Source organism: Gallinula chloropus (assembly GCF_964237585.1).
Source record: "Gallinula chloropus genome assembly, chromosome: Z".
NCBI classification, from domain to species: Eukaryota; Metazoa; Chordata; class Aves; order Gruiformes; family Rallidae; genus Gallinula; species Gallinula chloropus.
In genome coordinates, this window is record NC_140089.1 from 65,489,042 (window position 1) to 65,508,729 (window position 19,688).

General features: G+C 39.2%; 1 protein-coding gene across 1 annotated transcript in view; it reads right to left on the reverse strand.

Annotated features, from left to right (window-relative positions):
- MAST4 (microtubule associated serine/threonine kinase family member 4) overlaps nt 1–19,688 on the reverse strand; it is a gene marked incomplete at its 5' end in the record, with an annotated part of 274,408 nt that overhangs the window by 20,099 nt on the left and 234,621 nt on the right. The window contains 6 exons of the mRNA XM_084278039.1: nt 2,163–2,328; nt 3,037–3,169; nt 4,202–4,340; nt 5,120–5,328; nt 15,005–15,090; nt 17,303–17,370. Coding sequence (XP_084134165.1) covers nt 2,163–2,328; nt 3,037–3,169; nt 4,202–4,340; nt 5,120–5,328; nt 15,005–15,090; nt 17,303–17,370 — 801 coding nt within the window. The remainder of the gene's footprint in view (nt 1–2,162; nt 2,329–3,036; nt 3,170–4,201; nt 4,341–5,119; nt 5,329–15,004; nt 15,091–17,302; nt 17,371–19,688) is intronic.

Consider the following 19,688-nt stretch of genomic DNA (forward strand, 5'->3'; position numbering starts at 1 on the left):
GTAGACTCACTGAAGTCATTACTCCCATGACTAAGGGCCGATGTATCAGACTCTGCTCAGGAGAGATAAAAGCAACTGGAACTTCTTCCTCAGATGTCTTACACTTCAGAAGAAAAACATCTCATTCTACTGACTCTAGTACCACTAAGGCTTAGCAAGATGGAGGACCTGAACTGTACAATCACGATATTAAATGCTGCAGTAGTCAGGTAAGGTTGAATAAAAATTCCACCAGACAGAAAACTGTGCCAACATTTTCAATACGGATGTGAACTTTGTAACAACTTCCACAGCATGTTTGGTGCAAGTTTTAGCAGAAGCTGGCTCTGCAAATGTAATATACTGCAGGTCTATACAAAAGCCTGCAGAAGTTTTTTGGGAGGTACAAGGATAAACAGAACTCAGGAAATAAGAAGGCTGGTACGTTGGGTTTTTTTGTCATTATATTATCTAGAATTTCCTTCAAAATGATCATCATTAGAGAAATAATCATCAGAAGCTACACACAAACTTAATCTTTGTATTTCAGATGCTGACAGAATGATTTCAGAAAGCAAGGACACTTAAAGTAAGTGACAAGAAAACATCAAACCAAGAAACTAAGCTGACCAACAGCAAGAATAAATCAGGTTTGTACCATATACACTTTTACAAATAATTTCTGGAAAATAAATGTATACATTCAGACAGAAAAAGGTATATAAGTAAGTATCAGATATAACGTATGAAAATTTGTTTCACAAATTGTAAAATTAATGCCATGTGTAAAGAAAAGTCTCATGTGCAAATGTTGTCATTAATTTTAGACTATTCCCTCTCCTTCTCTCAAAGAGTGCAAAGACAAACACACATGTGCATGTGTCTCGAAATGCAATAAAACCATGAGTTATTTCTGTGTGTGCCTGCCTACAGCTTCCATGGCAGTTTAAATCTGATTTGCAAAATAAAGCATGAATATGCATTGCAGCCGTGAGGCATCCAGAACAAAGCCAGCATTTGCTGCTTGTGTTAATTAAACAGTTGATTCTCCTAGCCACTCGGGCCTCCGCATATCACATCAGAAAACAACATTGTTGTAAATCCACAAACATCTAGGATGTTGTATAAAGAGGTCATATACTCGAAGCAAGTCACAAATCCATTTCATTACAGTTTACAAATGAGTCTGGCTTTCAACTTCAGAGATAAGAGGAAAGCGAGATGATGACAGAGTGTCTCCTTAAGTACAAAAGAGGATTTGTGGCGTTCTCACAGAATAAGGAATCAGAGGTGTGGTTAGTTTTGCTTCTGTTGTGTTTTTTTTTTTGTGTGTGTGTGCTGGATTTTTTTTTGGTTTGTTTTTTGTTGTTTTTTTTTTTCCTAGCTACTGGACCTTTTAAGCAGACCATAAAAGAGACTGGAAATTATTCAGTAACAGAGGTGCCATTCTGTTAAATTTTTGGCATAAATAGAGGCCCTCTGTATTGATGCATCTGGGAAATTTATGGAAACAGCAGGTAGGATAGTAAACAATTCTGTTTAATTATCATTCAGTTTTGCCACAAGCCACATAACAATACTTAGGGTCAGCTCGCAGGTTAAGATCTAAAAGGTTATTGAATTTTAAATGGAAGAACAGCTGCTACAGAAATAACATTACACTACAACAATCACCAATGAAATCATTAACAATCTGTGAATAGAATTTGTTTCCTTCTCCTTCTCATTATTTATTATTTGAGACACATTTGTTTTAGGGTTTTATTGCATCTTTGTTAATTTCCTCATTGTGCCATGAGGTATTTTCCTATTTATGCAAATTTATTTAAACTGTTTCTCCTCTTACAATTTCTTTATACTAAAGACTGAAATCACCGTGCTGTTGTGTCATTGCTACTAATACTGCTTTTCTTTTTTGAACAGTGCAGCTTAACCATTGTACTTTACTGCATTTTTGTACTTAGCAACAATACACAGTAAGTTCAGCTTTTAATCAAAATGTATTCTTACTGCTTTGACAGCAAATTTTGTATTACAGTACTACAGTAATGACAGCCCTTTGAGCAAAACTAGCTTGAAATCCTAACAGATCAAAAAAGTTGTAAATATCTTTACTATTAATAGATATGAAGTGTTTCACAGCAAGCTAAAAAATCCGGGGATTTTTTTGTGATGATCCTCACCGCTTATTACTTGTCCAAACAGCTCTTCTGGTGTGTCTCCAAAGAATGGCACACAGCCAACAAGAAATTCATATAGGATAATTCCCATCGCCCACCAGTCCACTGGTTTTCCATAACCCTGCCTCAGTATCACTTCAGGAGCTATGTATTCAGGTGTACCGCAGACCTAAAAAGAAAGAAAACAAACATGATGGTAAAACAAGTCTAGTTAGGCTATGTCACATCATTTAACATGTTAAATAATATGGAAACATGGATCAATGGAATTCAGCATGTTTCAGACACCTACGTTTGCTCAACAGCTAATCCTTTCAGAATGACCTAGCTGCATTTACAAGCTTCAATATCAGCTTCTGTGTATCCATCATGCAAAGGACAGTTTGTATTTTGTACATGGGAGTCCATCACGGCAAATATTTTATTTAACTTAAACATACCCTTATCTTTACATGAAAGTTGTGATGGTTTTATCTTAAGTAACTTTTAAAGTGAACAGATTGTGAGCAATGGTAATGAGGCATGTTTAAAGGGAAATGGGCCATAGCAAGGATTTTAGCACCCTTGGTTGTACAATGCATCATGAGCTCCACAAGTACTCTGCTGAGACTTCTGAATTCCTTAAAAAAGACCAGCTTGCCATTTGTCTCTCTCAGATTCACTTGCATGCAATTAGGTTGTTCATCTTACTAATAGATCCTAATGTAGAAAGAAAAAAGCTTAGTATAATCTGCCAGGCATCAGTGAAAGCAACTGACATACGCAACTGGAACACCAGCACAGAAGTAACATTTATAGAGCGCTGTGCTACATTCTACTGATGAAACATCACTTTATTTGAACGCTCAATGTAAGAATGAAAAAGGCTGTGTCTTACTTGTTTGTCAAGGAATTCTCTGGCATCCTTCTCGATGTGACCCTCATACAGGTTGGTAGTCAAACTCATTAGGCCCACCTTTGACAGGCCAAAGTCTGTAAGCTTTATATGGCCCATGGAGGTTACCAATAAACTGAAAATTAGAAAAATCTCTAGTTACTGTGAAATAATTCAGCAATATGCAATAACACTTGGACAAAAATGTTTCATTAGCACTGCAGAAATACAGACGGCTTAATAATTTAAGCAAGTATAAAACAGGTTAAAAATCTGACAGTCCTAAATTTGTTACTCTTAGTAGATATAAATAAACTTTGTATATGCAATTGCACAACATCTTATAGAACCATGTTAGTGTTGGGAGCTGAATGCTGGATGCTCTGAAGAAAAAGAAGCACTATCATCTGAAAGACCTAGAACAGAATAGATGTCATTTTTGAAGTGAGGTGAGCATTTATTTACTGCCTGTAACCAGCTGGGTCATTACTTAGAAAAAAAAAGCCCTCAGGGATTAGGTTAGTTAGTAACTAGTACCACACTGTCCTGGGGTATCATGCCACGAAGGTATTTTCACTCAACAGACATGACTCCAACTTTTTTTGTTTGTTTTTTTAATGTGAAACAGAAAGATTTAAGGAGGTACAACAGCCATATGTTTTATGGCAGCTACTTGTTGGAATGTTATTTACAGGTATAGGACACATATAGTATTTCTCAATATTGGGAAAAAAAGCCCTATAAAATCATGCAACAGGAAAGATTCCCCAATCTACTCAATCTTGTCTTCATGTATACAAATGTCTGCAATTCAGTATTTCCAATACTTTGTATTAAACAGTGCTTTAAGCATATTTTGAAAGATCTTTTCCTTAGTGACCAAAGTTCACTTCCTACCACTTCAGCCAGAAAAGTACTTTTTTTTAGCTACTCTGATAGCCTCTTCCATCTTAAACACAGAAAATTTTCAAGAGCTTTTTTGAAAAAAAAAAACCAGAAAGCATTTTCCACAACTGCAGGTAATGACAATTCAAATACTGTGCAGAAATTGTGAATCTTTATACAAGTCACAATTAAACATTTCAAAACCACATAAAGCAACTTAATACCTTTTGTATTTTATCTAACAATTTAAAATTTCACTTTTGGTTATACTCTATATACATACTTGTCAGGTTTCAAATCCCTGTGTACAATTCCATAATTATGAAGGTATTCCAAGGCCAGAACAGTCTCTGCAAAGTACATCCTTGCCATGTCTACAGGTAAGGGACCCATATTCTTCATCAGAGTAGCACAGTCTCCACCTGGTGAAACAGGACAAATGTTCTAGATTACACTATACATTCTGAGGTGCAGCAGTATAATCTACATATGCTGCAGAAAAGGACACAAATGGTAGTCATAAATGTTTATTTTCCAGTGAAATGATTCAACCAAACATGTAACCACACCAACTACTGTACTGGAAACAGTGTGAAGCTGGGAAGGAGCAGCACAAAGGTTCAGCTGGAAGCCAATATAGTCTGTACTGCTACTTAAAAAAACCCAAACCGACTTAATATGAAAAGCAACCACTAACCAAGGAAAAGAAACCCCACATTGAAAATGCCACAAACACACAGGGGAAAAAAAGCCCTCACAACCATAGCCTGGGTATCTCATCTTGCACTGCCTCTGTCCACTGTGCTCCTTCAGCATCAATACCTTTGCAAATTGTCTCCCCCTCCCTCTTTCTTTGTAAAAATAACTATTACAGATATCCCACATGCGCTAATGAAAATTTAACTCCAGAAAAGCAAATAGCATTTCCACATGAACTGTGAATGCTAGGACACGGTCTATGAGGAACTTATTCAATGAGCAGTTATTTCCCATTATAGTTGGAGCATAAGCGTTTTACAAGCTCTCACCGGAGATAATGACTGGGAAAAAAGCCACCTTTTATTGGATTTAGATCCTAAATCTGTATTTAACTGAGGACACACAGAGGGCCTTTCTAATGCATGTACCATACAAGTTATTTTTCTTTCTTAGTATAAAAAAACCTCTCTTCTTCCTCTGTAAAAGAGAACAAACATTTTACCTTCTACGTATTCCATGACCATGCATAAGTGACGTCTGGTTTCAAAGGAGCAATACATGCTGACAACAAATGGGTTTTCTGCAAATGTCAGGATATCTCGCTCGACAAAGGCTTGTTGGATCTGATTTCGAAGGATGAGATTCTGCTTATTAATTTTCTTCATGGCAAATCTTTGTCTGGTTTCTTTGTGTCTCACAAAATAAACAGCACTGAGTAAGTTCAAATGGGAGAGAAAGAAAAATGTCAGAATAACTATAAAAATGTGGTTTAAAAGACTTTAACAACTTTTTAAAAAATGTATGTATTATATAAGACTTGGTTTTAAGTTAATGTAGTTGACCTGTTTTTCACATTAGAGAATGGCTACAAACCTCATCTTGTTTGACAACCAGAATAAGTCTCAGTCAACACAAATCTGTACACAAACTAAATCGAAACAAAAACCTTCCTGCCCCCTAAACCAAACAACAGATATTGCAAATGCTCCCCAGAGGCAGCAAATGCTGGGCTCAGAGAGACCTGGGCATTTCCACCGAAGTATTACATACAAAACCCAGCTATGGCACAGTGTTATAAATCATTCCAACAAATGCTTATTCTGTAAGTGTACTGTCAGGTAATTATGACTCAGACTCCATCCAGGGGATTTTAAAACATGTCACAGGTTTCTCATGAAGGTTGCTCAGAAGTTGCCTGATGGGGTGGTTCCCTCATTGCCAGGTGCAAAATCTTCTGTTAGTTGTTCAGTCCCTGACATCAGCATTGATCCATATCAGGCATAGGTCACCAGCAGGTAATCAGAAGCAAAGATCACTGCATTAACTACATGGTAATGTGGGATTAAGGTGTATCTTGGCATGCAGAATTGCCACTGGGGTACTGGGTACAAAGTTTTCTGCAGGCTTGGTTAGGTAAGGTCAAGGCAGCAAGGGAAGCAAAATGAAAGAAAACCTCACGTGGACAAACCTCCTTTCTTTCAAGGCTCAAGGGAAGGCATCACCCTGCTGTGCAACATTGACACGGGACATTACTGCTGCGTTTCTCAAAATCCCTTGATGTAAATCCTGAAAATGTTTGCCTTGCTTGAAATTTATTTTGTCGCATTTAATGCTTATAACATTTCTAGTATGTAATTATCACAATAGTGAGTGCTTATGGAAAGAAAGGACTAAAAGGAGAAAATAGAGGGGAGGGGGAAATGGGGCTCAATTATGTAGTTTTTAAATTCAATTTTTGTCCCCATGAGGTCCAATTATCAGCATACAATTATTTATTTAAACACAAAAAGCAATTCTTCCCTTTCTATTTCTATGAGATTTTCCCACAGCTACCAAAGTTACAGAGCACTGAAAAAAATCGATGTGTTTCTGATTTCCTTTGTGGAGGGGCTAATGTTTTCTAGACAAGAAAGTTTCTCTTACTGATTCCAAAATCTTTCATTAATCCCTTGTTCTCATCTGAGCGCCAGGAAGGTAGAAGACATTACACCATTATGAAAGCAGGGGGAAAGCACCTTGGGCAAAACCCAAGACAAACCCCACCCTCCATGCCTCCTACTAAGTCTCACTCCCTTCTGCCCCTCCCAAACTGGAATAAAGACCTAGTTATTCATCTCCAGCACTCCTTCCTGGCTGGCTTCATGCCTTTTGTCCTCTTGCACCTCTTTCTACCACTCCCTTCATACTAACTTCTCTCTCCACGCCTTCATTACAACACTCTTCCTTTGCTCTTCTTTCCCTTACACTCTGTTTTTCCTCTCTTTTTTGTTACTATCTCCTGTCAGTCAGTCTTAGCTTCTTTATCTCCTCTAATTTCATCTTTTCTTTTCCCTATTTCATTCCCCTGGTGCACTCCTGGCACGTAGAAAAGTGAGCCTTTCAGATGCCTGAAGCTGCAATCTTAAAAAAGGTTACATGAATGAACTGAGGAGTGCCCGAGGACTCAGCATGAAAATCTTTCTCAGTGCTTTAATTTGGGCAGTCTGCCAAGATGAACTCTTCCAAGACAGATACTACACAGAGCATATTATTAGAGCATCATAACAAAACCCCTCTGCAGATCATGTGGATCTGTAAGGTCTTTGCTACCATATTTAAAGATGAAGAACCAGGAACTTATAAAGACTAGTCCAGCAAGTATCTGGGACATGCTGGCTATGCTTGCCCAGTTTAGTAAGCTGCATCTCCAGTCTTACAGCCACAGGCAGAGAATTTTATACCTCTCCACTAGGATTCAGTTATCCACAGCTTTTCAGAAAAAACATGTTTAGTTCAAGCACACCCAGTTCACGAAACAACTGTAACAGTTGTGTCTCTCACATTCACACATGCATACACTGTTTATGCTATATAAAGTTCTTTTAAATGATCTTCAACATGTAACAATATCTATGATCACTCATCACATCCTCCCATCATAGTAACCTTAACAAACAGCATTTATGCTTTACGAAGAAAACTATGGACTAGTCAGCAGCATGTTCTTCCTGAAGAAGGCCTCCTTTCTTCCTCCAGGATGCTCACAGTCCCTAGCAGAGATGTCATTTCCTCACCCTACCAGTACACTACACTAATAAGCACAGCGCACTGCACCCAGGACCGCCTCTGACACCGGCGCTCTCAGCTGCCACAGCTCAAGACAGCATGTTAGAATTTGCCGAATTGTCAACAACACCCTAAATAGAAAGTGAAATCTTCCCAGGCAGAAACAGCTAATTTGGATTTACAGATTGCCTGGACATGGGAAATAAAAAGAGAAAGAAAAAGCGAAAGGAAAAAAGCCATGGAAATCTTAAATGTTTCTGCACATAAGTGCAACTTAATCTATATGGAAATCCTGGAGTCTCATCTGCTGAGACATGACTGCAAACTATGAGGTAAAATGATGCAAACAGCCACAGTGAGTTCTAGCACATAGCAGATTCGGTTTAGGTAATTTTGAACACTGATTTGCCACCCTTGAGTAAGCTTCTGTTCCTGTGTAACAACTTACTGTGTAGGTAGTGATGGCCTTTTAATTTCCATTTACTCTTTGAAGTTATGTTACTACTCCTAATCCTGGCATTGAACTCACCTCTTGTTTTTACCCCCCAGCCCCACCTATCCATATCTATCTCTATTCCTTGTTTTTCAGGTCAGATGGAAATTGATCTTTGTTTTCGATGTCCTCGTACCAGACAGCACAATACCTCCCTCCTGGTTTCTTGGCCTTCATCATTAAATGCTGCTCACGATTTTCAGTGTATTATAAAGAAAGTTGTAAATTTGGTAATTCCTTTACCACTAAAGCAACATATTAAGAATGCCCAGACCATCCGACTGCCCTGTCGATCCATTCTGTGACAGTGGTATAACCTGTCTGCCTGCAAAGCCTCTATCAGCTCACCAGGAGCTGCTATGTTTCATCTACACAAGCAATTTCCCGTGAAGAGACTGCTAAATTCTGTACTACCCTGGAATTATGGCTGATATTGCCTCCTGTGAAAAGGAGCCACTTCTGAGGCTGTGATTCATGGTTGAGCAACCCGGTTAAGTTTATGGATTGCTATTTAAGTCAGAATTTGTAATCAGCACTGTACCACATCCTTGCCAAGTGATCATAGAATCACAGAATGGTTTGCATTGGAAGGGACCTCAGAGATCATCTAGTTCCAACCCCCACCTGCCATGGGCAGGGACACCCTCTACTAGACAAGGCTGCCCAAAGCCCCATCCAACCTGGCTTTGAACACTGGCAGGAGGGGGCAGCCACAGCTTCTCTGGGCAGCCAGTACCTCATCACCCTCACAGGGAAGAATTTCTTCCTTGTGTCTAATCTAAATCTCCCCTCTTTCAGTTTAAAACCACTACCCTTCCTCCTATCACTACATGCCCACAACCAGATCATATTTATTTGGGGGCAGGAGGAAACACTGACTACAGCACTGCTAACACGCCTCCTCTCTGCAACACCTTCATATCTAACCCAGTCTGCTTAGAACCAAACATGAAGCTGGCCATTTGAAGAAGAGAATATGATGGCTGTGATCCTTCTCACAACTGGTTTGAGTCCTAGTTGTTTCTGTATGTCACAAATGTAACTAATAAAACAATTTCTATATACCTAACAGGAGCATTGTCTTGTATCTTTATGGCAGCTAGTAAACACAAGTGCATTACAATGAAGATACTGTCTAGATTTCCTATGGGTAACCTATATTTGCAAAAGAAACACTTGAGAAAATGAGCTCCTCGTCAGTTTGTATCATGATGCACATTCAGGAAGGATAGAATTCATGGTAGTAATAACCTTCCTCTACCACTGAGAGCATTGCATTAGCTGCCAATATTAAGATTCCTACACATACATTAGCTACAGAAGAAAGGTAAAGCATTTAGCCCATGTTACACTGGGAAAAGAAACTCACTCAAGGCCAATAAAACACCTGAGTTTGACGTTCGTTATTTTGAGGAAATCCAGAATGAATGATGAATCTTAGATCCATACCATAGAAATTGCCAGCGCCTGCTTGCTAAAATGTTCTTTAAAGCTGTGGGCTTCTAGGAATCAAAGCCTCTTGACTGCACAGACCAGTCAGAAAAGGAAGAACACATCTTATTACACACGTAGTCCATTTAGAGGTGGTGCTACCTAAGTGAACATACAAAACCACACTTCCACCTACCATCTTCTACTCCTGAACCGGTGGCTGCCAGACTGATGAATAATTAACCTGATTGACAGGGTGTTATTCTGCAGCTGCCTGATTTTCTTAGCTCCATTCCCAATGCAACTATACATGAGCAAGTACTCTCAACTGAGTGGGAAATGGACAGGAATGAGTACTCGCAGGTCAGGGGCAGCAGCTGCTCAGGCCAACACTGCCCCAGTTTATCAAGCAACACCATTAGCCAGTACGTCACGTACATATTGACATTACCATATTGGTAGAGGTAAAAGCATTCCAGGCAGGTGCAAAAGTGTTATCATGTATTTGCTTTAAGCAGATATACTTATATTAGTTCAGTTACTCTTCACTAATGTATCACTCACTTCCCTGAAATCCAATGTAAACCTAACTTGGTTGAGCTGGTTCAGGTAACCAGGCTGATGTCAACTGGAAGAGATGGACTATTGCTACCTGCTACCCCTCACAAGCTGGGATATGGAAAAAGTGTTGCTGTGATGGCAGTAAAAGTTTAAAATTTGGGAAGTATGGAAAGTTTTTGCTGGCTGACAGAAGTCACTGTAGACAGCTTGTGAAACAATTAGTGACTTGGACAGCATCCTACATGTTTACTGATTCACAGCTTGTTTAACTTCTTGTATATTCCTAGCCATTCCCAAAAGCCTGATACACCTCATCTACTATACAGTCATTTAATTGCAATACAAATGAGTTTACCCAATCAATTAAAAGCAGAGAACTCCTAAGATATTTACTCAAACCTTCACAAAACCAATAGTTTGTATTTAAACTCATCAAGTTTAACATATCTGACAAATCTCTGCTGCAGCATGCCAAGACCAACAATTACCCTGTCAAGAAGTCAAAGCTTTCCATTTCACTAATGAAGGCAAAAATACCACAGCCAAATCAAAGACAGCAGAATGTATGGGGTTTTTTTTAAACTAGTTCAGAATTAAACCCTCCATTATAGAATGAAAATAAAATATTATAATAGCATACTGCATCTTTAATAAGGAGAGCACAAAAACATACCTACTGACATATTTTTTGAGAATAAATCAATAAAGCACAGGCAGAATTTGCACATATTTAGGTTATTTAAAAAAACTAATGGCCTGGAAAAACACGGAAGGGGAAAAAATAATCCTTGCAGCATAACAACAGTAACTTTTATTTCAGCTGCTTATAGTTGTAAATAAACTGCAATAAATGCCTATGGGGCAGTTTATTATTTTGTATTCACAGATGGAGCAGGTATTACTGCTTTATTACACTCTATTTTGTAGATGGGTTAAAGACCATTTAGGTTATCATGATGTGTTTCCCTCTAAACTTGATCGTAACTTTTGAGTAAATTAACCACAAATGTATTGGTGCCAACAAAAAACCCCCACAAAACCCAACACATCATAAAGATAAAAAAATGGTCTGTCAATATTACAGACCCACTTATCTGACTGCTGTGGTTTAATCTGACAGGCAGCTAAAACAACCACACAGCAGTCTGCTCACCCCTCTTTGGCAGTGGGGAAAGAAGGTAAAACTCGCAGGTGGAGATCGACAGTTTAATATGACAGAGAGGGAAGACAGTAACAACCATCACAGAATACACAAAGAAGTGATGCATAGCACAATTGTTCATCATTGCCAGATCACCAATGCATAGGTAGTTCCTCAGCCATGCTTTAAACCTCTGCTCAGTTTCCCCCAAGTTATATATGGAACATGATGCCATATGGTATGGAACATCCTTTTGGCCAGTTTAGGTCCACTGCCTTGGCTGTGTCCCCTACCAACGTCTTAGGCACCCCCAGCCTCCTCGTCATCAGGACAGTTCCAGAAACTGAAAAGTCAATTGCAAAATCATAGAATATTTTGGGTTGGAAGGGACCAGACCTTCAAGGTCCCTAGCTCCAACACCCTGCCAAAGGCAGGGACACCCTCTATTAGACCAGACTGCCCAAAGCTCCATCCAAGCTGGCCCTGAACCCTGTCAGGGAGGGGGCAGCCACAGTTTCTCTGACCAAACTGTGCCAGGGCCTCATCACCCTCACAGGGAAGAATTTCTTCCTGACATCTCACCTAAATCTGCCCTTCTTCAGCTTAAAGCCAGTACCCCTTGTCCTATCCACTCCATGCCATTGTGAAAGACTCCCTCTCCAGCTTTCCTGTAGGTCCCTTTAGATACTAGAAGGCTGCTTTAAGTTCTTCTCTTTGCCAGGCTGAACAAGCCAAATTCTCTCAGCCTGTCTACGTAAGAGAGGTGTTTCAGCCCTCATCATTTTCATGGTTCTCCTCTGGACTTGCTCCAACGAGCTCCATGTCTCTCTTCTACTGGGGTCCCCAGAGCTGGACACAGCACTCCAGGTGAGGTCTCACAAGACCAGAGTAGAGGGGAGGAATTGCCTCCCTTGCCACGCTACTGTTGATGAAGCCCAGTTGGCTTTCTGGGCGGCAAGTGCACATTTGTGGCTTGTATTAAGCTCTGCATCCACAAATACCTCCAAGTCCTTCTCAGGGCTGGTCTCAACCCATTCTCCATCCAGCCTGTAGTTGTGCTTGGGACTGCCTTGACCCATATGCAGGACCATATACACTTGCAACTCTCCAGCCAATTCCTCGTCCAGTGAGAAGTCTGTCCATCAAATTCACGTCTCTCCAATTTAGAAACAAGGATATCATACAGAGCAATGTCAAAAGCATTGACAAAGTAAGTCAAATCCTTGACTAGTTACAACCAAACATCACCATGTTATCAATAGGATTCTCACTCTAAATCCAAAATACAGCTGTATACCCACTAGCAGGAAGAAAATTATCCCAGCTGAAACCAGGACACTGACATACCACAGTAGAGCTCCTCGAGCACAAAGACAGTTTGGGAAAATTGATATTCTAGAGAATTTAGCACAAGCCTCAACCTACAGTAGTGGAGAGGAAGTAACTCAGTTCACTGAATGTCTTTCTTTCCCTCTACATTAATTAGTATTCAGCAATACCTCTGTTTTCTTCCTTGTTCTTGATTTTTCTTCTAAGGAATAACCAACAAGACCTACTTCGTTAATGTTTGCTTAAGGATGGAAGCAGTAGCACTGTACTAATCTGTTGAGATTTTGCAATTTCCACTTCTAACAGTACCACAGTATAACCTGCCAGCCTACCCGTTTTAATCTTTGCTAAAGACAATAGTGATCCATGCATCTGTATACACTCCAAGCTGTTCACACTAACAGCTCTCCTCTTCCTCACAAATTTATCAGGGTCTCAATCAATTTTTATGACATTTACACTGCCAGTTTTGTGTATTACTGGCATTAAAAAAAACCCCAAAAACCAAACCAGTCCATAAACAATGATTTTCCTTGCCACAAACATCAGGAAAAAACCCAATCCTACATGCCTAAATCACAATGCCCTAAGAGCCATGGCTCTTTACCTTTTCTTTTCCAGCTTTTCAAATCCTTACTTGTTTCTAGTTTCAAATTGGCAGATGTCTTCAGTCTACATTCCTTAATGGGGTATCAAGGTTCCTTCTGACTGTAACATCTACAGAACAAGAGTCAGGGGACTACCAAACCTCTAGGTGGCCAACCTCATGCTGCTGGTTGCAGTCTTTATGTTGCTGCTCCCTTTTCTCCCTATTCTTCAGTATCCTAAAACTGCTGGGAAGCTGGGCAGGTCAAGTGACTCAGACACCCTTGTCTCGGATGGGAGATGAAAGGAGGAATAGAGGGGACTAAGGCATGTACCAAGGGAAGGAGAAAAGGATGCAGTCAGGGAGCGAAGCAGCAGCTACTGCTAACTGCTGGAAGAAAGGCTTTTGAAGTCTTGGGGTAGAGTGGGAGAAACTGGTACACGTTAAATAATGAGTTTGCCTAAGGAGAAATTCTAAGAAAAATGAGTTGTGTAGAGGGGTTGGCTATTGAGAAGTTGTACTTGGATATTTACATAACTTTAATGCAAATGATGTTATTTCCTGCAGGCTTTTTGATGAGCTACGTAAGCAAGTCTGGACACAGGTAATAGCATCCACACAAGCTATCATGACCAACAGTACTAGGCAGTAATAAATGCCCTCTGTCCCAGAGCTTAGGGTTACCTTTAACTAAATATGGTCAGAATATTATTTTGCCCATCAGCCTCAGACTATTAAAATGGCATGCAAAACTCCAGCACATTGACTGCAGGTGCCTCCTCTTTTATGCCTGAGGACTCTTGGGAGAGTGCACAGTCCTATCTGGTCACTGCTGCTTCCCGCCTCAATCAGAGGTAACACAGACAAGAGCCAGCGTAATGAGGTCTGTGCTGGAGGAGCAGTACAGCCATCTTCACTGCCAGGCTGTGGCATGGTCTCATTTGGCAATGGGCTCCGCACCTCAAGTCTGAAACCCCTCTTTTTGAGACAACCTATTCCTCCTGGTCCTGCAGGTTACATAGACCAACAGTTCCTGTCTTGATACATATCAGTGTAGAGCAGGAGCCAATCAAGAGTGTAAAGAGATGGTATCTCATCAGAAAAGGTGACTTCTGCCTACTGATTGACACAATACCTGCAGGGTACTTTCAGAAAACATTTCATTTTCATTTAAGGCTCAGGCTAATGTAATTCTCTCTTGGTCTTCTAGTATATCTCCAGATGACTCACACCACTAGGCAGTAAGCTGTGCACTTTCCAATTGCCCAGAAACTAACCAAGCTAACCACAATTCCTTAAAAGTTACCCGGTTAAAATTTGAGAAAAGTGTCCACAGAAAAGCAACAGAACAGTGCTGGCCTACTTAAGGAAATTTGTTTCTACTTCACCAGTATTTTTAGGTCAAGTAAGCACTCATTTTTAACAACCTGTCTCCCTACAGATGCAGTTTTATTTTGTTTCTCATTTGCATAAATACAGGCTGTTTCCAGCATTACAAAGGTGGCTTTAAATCCACCTTTTGATTTATTCATATTTCATCTTTGGCATTACAAGATGCCTACTTCTGAACAATCCTTGTGATATAATATTCAGTATTTTAATTTACTGCACCACACAGTAATTCATTATTGCCTAGCAGGCTTTCCAAAATGTTTTTTCTTGTGAACTTCAAATATTAGCAACGAAACAGGAAAGAATGAAAAGCTGCAGTGCAAACAAACTCCCTCAGATCAGCACCCCTGCAATATGAAATAAAGGGAAGTTGAGTAAAAATAAAATGCCAAAGAGCTGTTGTACTCACCCGTAAGCTCCATTACTGATCAGTTTAATTGTTTCAAAATCACTTTCACGAGGTTTCCTCTGCAGCTTCAGTGAGGTATTAGAGCTCTTTAAAGTAAAAGAGGAGAAAGAACAAAGTTCATCAGACTTCTCCGAAAATGAGGGAAAAAACCCATCAAACAAACAAATCCAGCTATCATCAGGCTGTCACCCCTTGACAAACTAGCCAGAAGCTCTTGCCAGTTAACCACCCAGCCAGCACCAAAGGGACTCCTGAAGCAAAGCTTCTTTTTCATCAAAAAGGTATCGGTTACAATGCAGCGATCTGTCCACTCATCTCCACACACAGGTTACAGCAGATGGCACGAAGGCCTCTTGTAAAGGAGTTACTGGCAATTCCATGAATCCCACCAGGCATTCTCAGCCACTGCCTTCCCAGTTTAGTACATGTGACTCTGGGAGCAAAGCCCGGTACTAACAAAATAAAGATGAGCTCTCATTCACTCAAATCAACTTTTGTACATTCTGAACTATTATTAGGATAGACCGTGGTACAACTTAGGACAGACTGTGAAGAGACACACAAAGTGAAAGAGAGAAAATAAAAATGCAGCAATTCTACGATTCCAGAGGTCACTTTCACCTACTTGTATGCCAGGATATTTTCAAAAATTGAATTATCCCAAACACTACACAGGCTTTTTTCTTGCATGAGTTTTTAATTGATCTTGAGGATGAAAATGCTCATTAGAATTTGGGTGCAGCCAGGGGAATGACAAGGCCAAATGAGTTCAAATTCAGTATTCCAAATCTACAAGATCCTTTTCAGTATGTTTTCCACACCTCCAAGTCCTGTGACCCCTATCCAGGCAGTATGGTAATTACAGCTAAAAGCAGACCTTTTCTACTATGTATTTGCTAAAGAAAATTCAGTAGTAGTAGTATGTCAATACAATGAATACATAGGAACAGAGAGAAACAATTGTTTAGCCCACTTGCCTTACAGTACAGGATTCTTCGTAATCGCATACGACTCTGAATGGTCCTGTGCTTTTAAAGTTACACATTTGTCACTTCCATGTGGATGTATTCCACAGCCATGCTTTGAGAAAATGTTTCCAAATATTCACGCTCTGTTTTCCTCTACTGATTTCATCACCTCCCCTACCTATGTTCCTTTATTACACCGCATTATCTTTCCTGTATTTCTTCAGTATTTGCACAACACAAGTAAATTCTTCACAACTGCAACTTCTTAGCTGCTGCTAAGCCACCTTTCACCTTAGAGTCTCCTAAGCACTTCAGAACTTTAAGTCCTCGAGTGAGTCTTTACATACTTTCTCCAATTTGTCAGTTTCCTTCCACTTGATACTCCTCAGGTCTAATGCAGTATTTTACATGTAGGTGACTGAAAGCAGCAGCAGCAGAAACCACCTTTATGTCACAATTCTGGTAGCCCTTATAGGTGGCATTTTGCCATGAAGTTAGAAATCACGTCAAGATAATATGACATGTACCAGAGAATAATGTCTTTTTTCGCAGCGTATCAGTATTAGTTTAACCCACACCCCATGCCACTGCTTTAAACTCTACTAAAATCTCTAAGTACCCAGAACATACCACTGAAACACCTATGCATCTGCGCTTGCTTTTTCTATGCACTTGCACTGAAAATAGGCACTAAATTGTTACAACTCGATTTACTCCGTTGACTGAAATCCAAGGTTTAAGAACTGTCTTTAAAAACCAAGAATTTAAATTGAGATCTTTTAAGCCCATAATATTCAGCTTGACCAACTCCTCCAACTTTTTTTTTTTCTCCTCAACCTGGCCAAGCACCTGAAAATATTGCTGTGAGACACCTGTTACTGTAGATAAATATTTTTAAACATGGATTCAGAAGAACAATGCATAATCTTGCAGACTACAAACTAGCTTTCTGAATTCAGTCTATTTGTAAACTTGACCACTTCTTCCTGGTTTAAAATCCCTCTAAAAGAAAAATCAATATATTAAAAAAGGAAAAAGGAAGCAGTAGTAGATTTTGTAGTACAGCAATTGCCACATGGTGAGCATTAGCTGTATGGAAGCTGAAGATACTGCAACAACCAGGGAAACAGGTAGGAAGTTTTGTTCTAATATTTTTTGTGAGTTTTCTGTTTGCTGAGCACCATGGTGTTAATCTTAAGGATTCACCTCTGATAGATTCAATCTGTTTACACATGCCAGGAGAAAATACAATGGGGCAGGGCTGGAAGAAACACAATTATACTTCATTGCTCAGATTCAGCAAAAGGAGCAACATAACAGGAAAACTTACATTTACTGATTCATCCACTTCAAGGTTCTCTGCTGTCCCACTGTCACAGCTAGCTAGCTGAGCTATTTCTGGAAACAAAGATTAGAAGCTCCATTTTAAACTACAGCAAATACAAAACCAAACAAAGCGCAGAAAACCTGAGAAGTGACACTTTTCTGGAATTCTTAATAAACATGCTGTCCGATCTGTGGTACTTGCCAAGTAACTTCTAGGGTACCTCCAAACACACACAAAAAAATTAACACCTGCTATTCAATGCCTGTGTAATCTTCCACTGTAGAATTCAAACAGCCACTAAGAAGTGAAAAGCGATATTGTTATCACTGCTGAGACAGGGGAATTCAGAGACAGACCAGGGTGTGATCTGAGCATTAAAGGGAAGGTAGCTAAAACTGACCTGCTAAAACTCCCAAGTATCACAGCCCCTGAGATTCTGGGAGTCTGTAACTTGACCTGGCTGTCCCTGGTCAGAGTCAGCATATGCTGCACAGCTCCTAAGCCTCTACTTCTGGGGCCCAGCAACTAAGAATTCATTTGGATATTAAAAACTAAACAGCACAGCTGGTAACCACAAGATCTTGGGAAGCTTAGTATTACTTTAATCATATAGACAGTTAATTACATACTCCACACAGCCAAAGACACATATTTTATCATAATTATGTGCTGGGGATCAGAGGCAAGACCACCTGAAATTTGGGAGGTGCATTAATGAACATGAAAAATAATGAATATTCACATAGAAAATATCTAAACTGGATGTTTTTCTATACAATAAGTGGCTACTACAAGTGAAATTCTGCATAACACTTACTGTAATCATTAAGAGCAAATTAACCAAAGAGGTAATTTTCTGTTAGAACAGCTAAAGATTTAAGCATTAACTATCACTTGTAATCACTACCCAAAACATATTTGTAGAGTTTAAGAATCAGAAGAAAAAGTCACTACAAAATACATCTTCAAAGTGTTAGAGAAGCCAAAAACATTCCAGAGCTTCTGCACATGAAGTCAATAAACAGTTAAAAATAGCTCCACTGAGAACAAAGAAAACTGGAAACTGGAGTGGATTTCCCTGGCAAAACTCAGTTTTGTGAACATTTTTTTTATAATAGAGGTCTCGATGGAACCTTTATTGTATGGGTGAGAACCAAGCAAGCTAGAAAAATATACTTTGACAGCCTTCTCACCTGAAATTATTTTCATAAATAGCAAATTAAAATGAGCTATTTTTAAACAGAACTTTTGCAAAACAGCCATTATCTGAAAAACACATATTATTTGCAAACAGTAGGTAGTAATGGAATGGAACCAAGAGTCAGCTGTCGAAACAGGGAGCTATGGAACCATTTTGCAATGCCTGAAGAGATTTTTAAAACTCATCTAAATACCATTAAACATCTGCCCTTTTTCTTTCATTGATTTAAACCATTTCTGAAGACTCATGATTCAAAAAGGTAAAGATGGTAATTTAAAAACCATGGGGAAAAATGTCTCCCTGGGGAACTCTTCAAAAATGCAGCCACCAGTCTCTGTTAAGTGATGAATCTGTTGTGGTATTGCTTTCAGTATAGTATAAATTTATCTAGCATTATCTCCAAGTAATGCACGCATCATTTCACCCAAAGAAAAGACACTACAGCTATGGCAGCAAACAAAGGAGGTAAGAAGAAAAAGGTCTAAAGGAGTAGGTTGCTTTTCTCTGCAGAGGAATCAGAATACAGGGCATGAGCATTTTTGATCATTGCGTGCAATTTAACAGCTCAGTTGAAAATACAATTCTGTGTTTCAGGATAAGAGCTGTTACTGAGATTCATTTTGCTTTTAAAGACTTGGTGGTTCTGCTACTAAATATTTTTTAAAAAGTTTTTATTTTTGGATACAAGAAATACTCTCTTCGGATGTTGATAATCAGGTTTTATTTTCAGTAGAAATGAATACACTGTTTCCAATTATTCCCTTTGTAAATGATTAATTCCAGGGCATAAACCTATCGTGTCATTCTTCTGTTTTTCCTTATGAAACATCCACATCTACAGACGCATCAATTTAACCCAAATTAGTAAATCATTGCACTGCAACTTATATGGCTTAAAAACATCACTTTTGTAGGGAGGCAGGAAAGTATTAATACAGATCAGGTGTCCTGAATTACTTGATCACACATTAACCTTTAAAATTCAATTTAACCCAAATCTCCAACTGAGCCAGAGATCAGTAATCCATACATCACAGTTCTCAGTATTTACTGACAAACCACATAGAACACTTTTCCCCCTCAGAAAAAACATTTCAATAACCACATTTCAATTATCCTGGAATGCTTCAGTGTTTATGCTATGTTCATTAATATTCAGTTTATGAAATGTAATCATGTGTCCTAGAT